The sequence below is a fragment of the Marmota marmota genome, unplaced genomic scaffold, assembly GCF_001458135.2.
Source record: "Marmota marmota marmota unplaced genomic scaffold, marMar, whole genome shotgun sequence".
NCBI lineage: Eukaryota > Metazoa > Chordata > Mammalia > Rodentia > Sciuridae > Marmota > Marmota marmota.
The window spans coordinates 4,257,473-4,267,056 of record NW_025999863.1 but is presented as its reverse complement, the minus strand read 5'-3'; the positions used below and the strand labels follow the sequence as shown (position 1 = coordinate 4,267,056).

At 58.0% G+C, this 9,584-nt stretch overlaps 1 protein-coding gene across 5 annotated transcripts; it reads left to right on the top strand.

The window, feature by feature from the left end:
• The first annotated feature begins 2,026 nt into the window (after positions 1 to 2,026).
• On the top strand, positions 2,027 to 9,208 carry Gpr108 (G protein-coupled receptor 108). Of its 5 annotated transcripts, none has more exons than XM_048812779.1 (18): positions 2,027 to 2,192; positions 2,933 to 3,052; positions 4,052 to 4,102; positions 4,296 to 4,378; positions 5,064 to 5,188; positions 5,303 to 5,349; positions 5,459 to 5,527; positions 5,608 to 5,712; positions 6,250 to 6,383; positions 6,482 to 6,557; positions 6,964 to 7,037; positions 7,120 to 7,237; positions 7,388 to 7,518; positions 7,605 to 7,648; positions 7,931 to 8,016; positions 8,152 to 8,235; positions 8,363 to 8,500; positions 8,813 to 9,208. In XM_048812779.1, exons 1-17 carry the CDS (start codon positions 2,073 to 2,075, stop codon positions 8,489 to 8,491), a joined length of 1,596 nt encoding a protein of 531 aa, XP_048668736.1. In that variant the 5' UTR covers positions 2,027 to 2,072; the 3' UTR covers positions 8,492 to 8,500; positions 8,813 to 9,208. The 5 variants fall into 5 exon arrangements, with proteins under 5 accessions (XP_048668736.1, XP_048668723.1, XP_048668741.1 ...); XM_048812766.1 differs by having other exon boundaries at positions 2,028 to 2,192; positions 8,363 to 8,487; XM_048812783.1 differs by having other exon boundaries at positions 2,029 to 2,192; positions 7,967 to 8,016.
• The last annotated feature ends 376 nt before the right edge of the window (positions 9,209 to 9,584 follow it).

Below are 9,584 nucleotides of genomic sequence, written 5' to 3'. Positions count from 1 at the left end.
GGGAGACTCTGCCCAAGGCGGTGCGCCCGGCCCCGCCCCGACTCGCTCTGCCACGCCCACTCTATATCATGCCACGCCCCTTCACGATTTGCCACGCCTCCTGCCCCGCGCGGATCCCAGCTCGGCGCCCCAAGGGCGGGGCTACGAGAAGGCGGGCCCAACGGACGCTCCGCCCCACTAAAAGAAACGTTGCGGCCCGCAGCCACTGGACCGACCCCTTAAAGGACCCCCACCCATTTTCTAAATCTCTGGGGCCCCTCTCATCCTCCCACCTCCTCCCCCGCCGCAGATGGTTCTTCCCTTCCCCCTTTTCCTCAATCGTTCCTTAAAGGGCCAAGGCACTAAAACCCCCAAAGCCAAGTCCCTCCCCCATTCAGTTGAAGGGAGAACCTGAGGTCACCCGGCTCTTGCGGGACGACCCGGCTCCAGGCGTCTACGTTTGTCCCACTAATGGTCTGGTTCCTCCGGCCACAGGACGGATGGGAGGACTTCGATCCTGCCCAGGACGTGCCTCCGCCAAGGCCGGGTCCATTAGCGCCCCCACCGCATCCTGCATTCTCTCCTCCAGAGTCTCCACTGGGAAACTGAGGACGAACTGTCCTTGGGGCGCCTGTCCCAGGCCTCTCCCCCGCTCCAGTGCAGTTCATGCTTGCACCACCCCATTTTCCAGTCTCATCCATGAGCCCAATCAGGTTTCATTAATATTACTGATCCTAGGATCCTAACACGGCCCCTCCCCTAGATACTGGAGCCCTGGGGCTTGGAAGTCTGTATCCTACTCCCATAAAAGTCGGTTCACACCTTGTAAATCCCCTTGAGGCTCTGGGATGAAAGGGAAGAAGTGCCAATGGTGCCACCCATTTGGCACTCTTCCATTGGCCACACAGATAACAGACGCCCAGATGGGGCTGCAGGAGGAATCTGCCCCCCCCCCCCATCTCCTCCCTTGTCACGGCTCCCAACCTACACTGGAGTTGTTGGCTCCGCTGGGACTGGGCCCCAGCTTCTGGTGGCTTCTGGGCTAGAAACCCTTTGATTGCGAGGTGGGATTCAGTGGCTCAGTCAGGGACTGGGGCCCAGCCCAGCAAAATTCTGGCTCAAATCTGGTCAGAGACTCAAACTGGATTTGGGATTCAGCCCAGATTAGCCCCATGGTTGGGATGGGATCTCAGACTGGAGTAGGAAGCTTACCAGAGGTTTCAGCAATGCAGTTAGGGATCAGGAACTGAAACTACGGTCCAGGAGTAAGGACAAATCTGGAGTCAGGGCTGGCCTATACAGACCAGGGGCTCAGCCGGAGATTAAGGCTCAATGTGCACGGGGAGCGGGACGTTCGGGTTTGGTAGGGTGTGAGAGAGGGTCAAGGTTTCAGGCTAAAGCTGAGTTTCAGCAGCAGCAAGGGGTTAAGCCTGAATTCTGCAGGTGGACCTCCAATTACTTCACTCTGGGACCGTAGCTTAGTCTAAGATTGGAGACTCAGCCTGGGGTCACGAGTCATCCAAGGGTCAAGACTTAACCTAGGGCGAGGTTTTGGCCTCTCTATGGACCAGGAAGATTAGGAGAACAGAACAGCCTCAACAGATGCGTGTGTTTACCCAAAGCCTAAGCTCTGGCTGGGAGCCACATCCCCAGAGTAAGAAGCGGAAGTCTGTCCTTGGGGATATTGGGAAACGTAGTTCTTTTACTCCTTGTCCAGTGCGTCTACGTCCGCCGAATTCTGGGTAATGTAGTCCTGGACCGTTAAGAGTTAGGTCAAGGAATTCCGCTTTAAGGGCCGGATATCAGGTCCAGGATAATTGGTTAGACGGACTGTTTATCAAATTATATCCGGGACAATCTTTCTAGTGATTGGTGAAAGTGGAGGTTGGGTTAAGGGATATTAGTACTCCTATTCGGAGCTAGTGCTGTCCATCTAGTGTCGCATAGGCGCGGTCCATCGAGGAGATGATAGCTGATTGGTTGGGCGGGCTGGAAACTCCTAAGAGTTCGGCCCCATGGTGCGGCGATTGGTTCGCTGGTAGGCGGGCTTGTGGGCGTCAGAGGCGGTGTCAGGGGAGGCGGCAGCTCCAGAGATGGCAGTGAGCGAGAGGAGGGGGCTCGGCCGCTGGAGCCCCGCAGAGTGGGGGCAGCGGCTCCTTCTGCTGTTGCTGTTGGGCGGCTGCTCCGGGCGTATCCACCGGCTGGCGCTGACGGTGAGGCCCGCCGCGCGGCGGACTGGGGTGGCGGGGCGCAACTTTGCCCCTGAGAAGCCCCTGGCTTGGAGTGGTCTCGTCCATCCTCCCCCCTCCTGAGGAGGGATGGAGCAGTCTGACGCCCCCCCGCTTGTAGGCCCGGAGTGGTTTCGTCCCAGAATCTCTCCGTATTGGTGACGAGTCACCTGGTCAGCCACGTTAGAGTCGTGCCTGCGGATGGGGCTGGGGCTCTATCTCTCGGGACCCTTCGCTCTAAGCCCTTTTAAGTTCTTGGGCTCACTTTGGGGGACATTGGGGTCCCTTGGTGCCATTCAGAGGAAGTTCTGAGGATTCTCGAGTGGGATCTTCGGGACATTCGCTGGGATCTTGGGGGATTAGCCGAAATCTCAGCCCTCTGGGGTTCCAGTTGGAATCTGAAAGTTTTCAGGAGGTGAAGGCCAGGCGCACTGAGATGAATAATTACTTTCAGAGTGGTTCTCAGCCAGTGAGGGCCAGTTGCCCCAGCGTTTCTCTTCCTGGACTACCAGAACTGTAGTTGAAAAATCCAAGGCCACCCTGTCCCTGTCCTGGAGTGGTTCGGGGACACACCCTGCGAAGAGGTCTTCACATCCTCTCTTGTCACCCTCTAGGCCTGTCCTAAGTAAAGAGGACTGGGAGGCACGGAGACGTCCAGCCAGAGCCTTGGGGCTGGGCTGGTACAAAGAAGTCTGAGCTGTTTCTACCTCCTTGGTGTCCGGCAGGGGGAGAAGCGAGCAGATATCCAGCTCAACAGTTTCGGGTTCTACACCAATGGCTCCCTGGAAGTGGATTTGAGGCTCCTACGGCTGGACCTCCAAGAGACAGACGAGAAGGCCCCCTTGGTGAGGGGCTTGGAAGAGGGCTGGGTGCACAAGCTTCACCCCTCCTCCTCCAGTTCTGGATTCCCATTCTAGTTCTGCCCCTCACTCATGTGATCATGGGCAAGTCCCTTGGCCTCTGAGCCTCAGTTTTTTCACTTGTCACCTGGGAATAATAATATCTCATGTGATATGTGCTAGGCTCTCTCTCTCTCTCTCTCTCTCTCTCTCTTTTTTTTTTTTTTTTTTGATTGCAGTACTTGGGATGGAACCCTGGGCCTTGTGCATGCTAGGCAAGCCCTCTACCACTGAACCACACCCCAGCCCCTTTTTTATTTTTTATTTTGAAACAGGATCTCTCTAAATTGTCCAGACTGGCCTCAAATTTTAATCCTCCTATCTCAGCTTCCCGAGTAGCTGGGATTACAGGCCATCACACCTGACTTAGACACTGTTCTTAATGGGAGGGGAGGGCACACCAGTGAGCAAGACAGCCCCAGTCCCGGGAGTCAGAGTGAATGACTAGCATCTACTGATTCCACCAGGACCAGGTCCTCTGCACAGCAGTCTCTTTGGACTCCTTCCCTCTTAACTACCTCTCAGGAATGCTGTGGAAATTCACTGAATCCAGGTTTCAGGGGATGGCCCCAGCTGGGAGGTACAGAACTTGCTCAGAATCACACACCCTGAAAAAGACAGAGCTTCATGTCAGGTCCTGGTGTGAACTCCCAGGGCCCAGAGCAGAAACCCATCAACATTTTAATTTGTGGGAAACAGGGTGAGCTGTTAAAGTTCTCCTTGAGGAAGTGACATGCAGATTGAAAGATATGTGATGGCTGGAGATGAAGGAAGAGGACGGGGGAGAGATGGGTTGTTGGGAAACTCAGAGAAAGAGTGTGGGATCTGGGCACACTGTAGATGTTCAGTAAATGTGAAGCCACATTTCTGTTGCTGGGAAAGAGGTGGCTTGAGGGGTCCCTCCTGGAGTCCCTCACATCTTCCCTTTTTGTTTACACCCACCAGGTGGGGTTCAGTCTGAGCCGGGTTCGATCTGGTGGCATTCGCTCCTACTCAGTGAGTGGAGGGGTGGGGAGGGAAGGAGGGACTCTGGGGACTGGAGGATGTCTGTCTCCTGCCTCTAGAACCCATAGTCCCTGGTTGTTCCCCAGAGGTGGGGACAAGAAGAGACCTGAGGGAGGTAAACAGGGTGGGGCTGCACCAACCCATAGGAAGAGGTAACCCCTGCTCCCTCTTACCTACTCTCCAGACCCGGGATTACCATGACTGTCCTCTACAAAGAAACAGTAGCAGCTTCCTGGTCCTATTCCTCATCGACACCAAGGGTCTGCAGTGAGTTGGGACACGACTGGCTAAAGATCCAAGTCGGGGTTTCCTGAGTGTGATACCCACATGTGCCGAGCTGATCAGGAGGAACAGGAGCTAAAAAGACCCTGGAGTCTCCTGGGAGAAGCCACTACTGTCCAGTGTCTGCTTCAAGCCTCTGATGATTGGGAGGAAGGAGAGGGAGGTGCTCAGGGAATGTTGGGGGCTCAGCAGAAGACCAGGTGCAGCTTGGGAGACTGGCAGCATTACAGGCCGTCGTCCTTGCTGAATGCCTCCTGCGCTCCAAGAGGTGCCCCGGGAGCTTTAACATGTGTGAACTCACTGATCCTTCCATTGTGCTTATGCCCATTCTTCAGAGGAGAAAACTTGAGTCTTAAGAACTGGGATTCAGACCTAGGCAGCCTGGTGCCAGGGACTCTCGACACCATGTTGCCTCACTGTGGGTACAAAATGAGGTGCTAACATGGAATGCAGGAGTCGGTTGGAGGAACGGGTAGTGGCCAGTGCAGCCAGCAGAGCAGTGAGGGGTTCGCCCTGATGGGTGATGGTTCATGCTGGGGTCAACCTGGTGACCCCAGGCTCAGCCAGGTGCTGTCCCCGGGGAGGAGATGCAGAGCGCCTGAGGGGCTCTCGTCCTTCAGTGCAGGTGTGTGCCTGACCCCAGGCTTCAGGCCCCTGCTTCTCACCCCAGGGTCCAGGTACGAAAATATGGGGAGCAGAAGAAATTGTTCATCTCTCCTGGGCTTCTCCCCGAAGAGACTTCCAAACCAGCGCTTCCAAAGCCAGAGCCCACAGTCACCCCCGAAGCAGACAGTGGTGAGTTAGGCTGCCTGCCAGGGAGGAAGATGGGCAGGGTCACACTGTGGATCCCCCTACTTTTTGCTGTCCCTCTGACTGCTCCTCTTAAAATCACTCATCTGTCTCCTACAGGAACCTCCACAGTCAACAAAGCCAAGGCAAAACTCGCAGTGTCTCAGGTTCGGTGAGCCAGGGTGGGAGGGAGAGAGGCCTAGCCCAGGGGTGCATGGGGACCCGAGCCTGGGCCATCTGGAAAGGCCAGCTGATGGAGGGACTCTGTCCCTTCAGGACCCCAATGGGAAGGACAAGGAGCTGGTGTTGGGCCTGGGCCACCTCAACAACTCCTACAACTTCAGCGTAAGTGTGTGTGGTGCCTGCAGCCTGGCCTCCCCCAACAGCTGGGGACCCCAGGCTGAGCTCGTCTCTCCCCTGCCCAGTTCCACGTGGTGATCGGCTCCAGGGCAGAGGAAGGCCAGTACAACCTCAATTTCCACAACTGCTACAACTCCATGCCTGGCCGGGAGCGTCCATTTGACATCACCGTGAGCAGAGGGGTAGCAGCTGGCTGCTGTGGTTGCCACAGGCCAGGAGCACCACCCCAGTGTCACTTCTTAAAATCCTCCTGGTGGCAGTGGTGGGAAATAGCACCCGTATGGCCGGCCCTCCATGTCCCGTCAGAGGATTCACCAACCGCAGATTGAAAGCGTTAGGGGAAAACGTTGCATCTGTGCCAAGTACATAGACTTTCCCTGTTCTTAACCCCTAAGCAATCCGGCACAGCCGCATGTTGCTCCAGGTACTGCGTCATCTAGAGATGACTGAGAGTCTGTGGGAGGCTCTATGCAGATGCTACACCATTTTACATAAGGGACTGGAGCATCTCAGTCTTTGGTGTCCACCAGGGTCCTGGAATCAAACCCTCAAGGAATACCAAGGGATGGCTATGTACCCACTGGAGAGATGGGGGAAGACTGAGGCTCAGAGACCAGTTTCCCAGCCAGAAGTAGGAGAGCTGGAGACTTGCCGTACTGGCTCCCCAAGTCCAGAGCTAGGCCCTGCGACCATCTGCCCCTCCCTAGGTGATGATCCGGGAGAAGAACCCCGATGGCTTCCTGTCTGCTGCTGAAATTCCCCTCTTCAAGCTGTACCTGATCATGTCTGCCTGCTTCCTGGCGGCTGGCATCTTCTGGGTATCCGTGCTCTGCAGGAACACGTAATGCCCTTGTCCACACCCACCACCACTTCCCGCCACAACCCATCCCTACTCTCTACTGACGCTCTCCCGGCCCTTTCTCCCCAACCCTCTGCCAGGTACAATGTCTTCAAGATCCACTGGCTCATGGCGGCCTTGGCGTTCACCAAGAGCATCTCCCTCCTCTTCCATAGTGTGAGCGCCCAGGCCAGGCGGCGAGGGGCGGGCCGGGAAGGTGGGACGCTCCAGGCTCCCCCCAGCTCTGCAGGCCTGGGTGTCCAACTCTGCAGCTGTCTCCCCATCTCATTTGTCTGCCTGTCCTGTCCAGCTCCCACTGTCCACTCTCCAGTCTGACTGTCCCCTGGTCCAACTATGATTGTCCACATCACCGATTGCCTGGCCATCTACTCATCCAACTCTGCCTGTCCTTTTGCTGTTGTGGGTGATGACTGTCCGTTGTTGAGGTCCCCCCCCCATCCTGGTTATAACCGTTCAAGTTTTTACACCCATCCCATGGGATCGCCCATGTCCCCAACACCCCCACCAGCCACCCACCCAGGCATCCCCTGGTCTGACTGTCCACCCGTCCGTCCACCTCCAGATCAACTACTACTTCATCAACAGCCAGGGCCACCCCATCGAAGGCATTGCTGTCGTGCACTACATCACACACCTGTGAGTGCCCCCTCTGCCGGGCGGGGCGGGCAGGGGGAAGTGGGCAGGGGAGGCACCCCCTCATCAAATGCCCGTGCCCCAGGCTGAAGGGAGCACTCCTGTTCATCACCATCGCTCTGATCGGCTCGGGCTGGGCCTTCATTAAGTACATCCTGTCTGACAAGGAGAAGAAGGTGTTTGGGGTTGTGATCCCCCTGCAGGTGTGTAGGGACGGCTCCCGGGGGGTGGGGGGGGTGCCGTGGCCATCAGAGGAGGGCAGGGGGCATATCCTGGTGGCAAGGTGGGAGCTCACATCCCACAGGAGTCAAGGGTACGTCAAGAGGTGACCACCTACCCGCCTGGCCATGCAGGTCCTGGCCAACGTGGTGTACATTGTCATCGAGTCCCGCGAGGAGGGCGCCAGCGACTACGGGCTCTGGAAGGAGATCCTGTTTCTAGTGGACCTCATCTGCTGTGGCGCCATCCTCTTCCCAGTTGTCTGGTGAGGACCCAGACTGCCGAGATCCTGCTCCCTACAGGAGTGGGCTTGTCAGAGCTCATTGCCCTCTGTCCCCTGCCCCGTCCCAGGTCCATCCGGCATCTCCAGGATGCGTCTGACACCGACGGGAAGGGTGAGACCTGCTCCCGGGACTGTGCCCCCGGCCCCCAGCCATCTTCCTACTGCAAGCCCTTCTTTCTGCCCCCGGATGCCCCTCCTGACTCTGCCCACTCCTGGCCTCTGCATCCCTGGACACCCCATGGGCCTCTCTTCCCCTTGCCTGGCGCCTCCTTTCTCTCTGCTTGTCACCTCCCACCTCCTGACCCCCAGCCTCCTCTCCAGACTTTCTGGCCCTGGGACACTCCCCCAGGTGTCCTTCCTGCCCCCTCCCCTCTCCCCCTGGTCCTGCCCTCAGTGGCCCCTGACCCCCCTGTCTGTGCGCACCTCCCAGTGGCAGTGAACCTGGCCAAGCTGAAGCTGTTCCGACATTACTATGTCATGGTAAGAGGTCTGCCCTCATCATGGGGAGGCCCTGGCGAGGGGCCCGGAACCACCAGCCTCTTGGCACCCACCCCACCCTCTGTCCACCCCAGTGGTCTTAATCTGTTCTGTCCCATGCCTGCCACGCCCCCGTAGGTCATCTGTTACGTCTACTTCACTCGCATCATTGCCATTCTCCTGCGGGTGGCAGTGCCCTTCCAGTGGCAGTGGCTGTACCAGGTGAGCCCTGGGGAAGCTTCGGTTCGAGGGAGGGTGGGCCCTACAGTGGGCCCTACAGTGTGTGGGGGGGGGGCCCTACAGTGTGTGGGGGGGTGCCTGACGCCTTCGTTCTGCCCCTTGTCCCCAGCTCTTGGTGGAGGGCTCCACCCTTGCCTTCTTTGTGCTCACGGGTTACAAATTCCAGCCAGCTGGGGACAACCTGTACCTGCAGCTGCCCCAGGAGGATGAGGAGGACGTTCAGATGGAGCAAGTGTAGGCCGGCTGAGTGGGTGTGGCCAGGGCGTCTGGGGGCGGGGCCAGGCGAGGGGTGGGGCTCCGCTCAGCTCTCGGCTCCCAGCTCTCCGGCAGGCTGAATGCGTGAAGACCATTTGGGATGGGGTGGGGGCCACGGCTGACGCGGGCTGCGTTAGGCCCACTGGAGGGTCAGCCAGGGTGGGCCTGGGTGTGGAGTGGCGGGCCAGGACTGCTCTTGGGGCAGGGCCTGGGTGGCCGAAGCAGAGTGGGCAGGCCTGGGGCAGCTCTGGGCAGGCCTGCCGCCCTTCAGCTCCCTACGGCCTTTTCTGCTGTCTGCCCCCAGAATGACGGATTCTGGGTTCCGGGAAGGCCTGACCAAAGTCAACAAGACAGCCAGCAGGCGAGAGCTCTTGTGATGTCTCTGCACCCCCAGCCAGCGACCTCCTCCCGCCCGCTTCTCAGCCTGACACTCCAAAGCCTGTGGGAGCTGGGGCACCCTGCTCCCGGGGCTACTGTCCCCAGAGGAGCCCATCTACAAGTTGGACTGTCCCTTCCTCCCGGCAACTGCTGGGCAGCCCTGTCCTCACCAGGGGACCACCACCCACTTCCAGCTGTACAATAAGGACCACTCCGTTTCTGCTACCCTGGTTTCTTGCCTTTCTGGGGGTTGAGGTCTTGGTGGAAGTTGTGTTTACAACCTGTATTTGCTTTACACAGTCAATAAATATTAATTGAGCAACTACCGTGTGTTCTGGGCCCCATGTCAGTGCTGAGGACAAAGCAGTGGCCAAGGCCCTCACCCCTTTCCAGCCCTCAAGGGCTCATGTTTCCTCAGGGTGGGTGGGAGGTCAAGGAGAGGGACATGTCACCAGGCAGTTCCAACACGGGGCCATCAGATCTGGGATGAGCCGCACAGGCCCTGACTCAGCCAGGAAGGCCAGGGAAAGTGAAGAGATGCCCAAGTGAGGGATGGAATGTGCAGAACCTGGGGGAGACGGGGATGGGGATGGGAGGGCCCAGAGGTGGCCCCCACCAAGGGCAAAATGATGAGTAGCTGACATAGTGGTGGCTGCCTGTGTTCTGCCCCACATAAGTGGACCTTAACTCATCAGGAA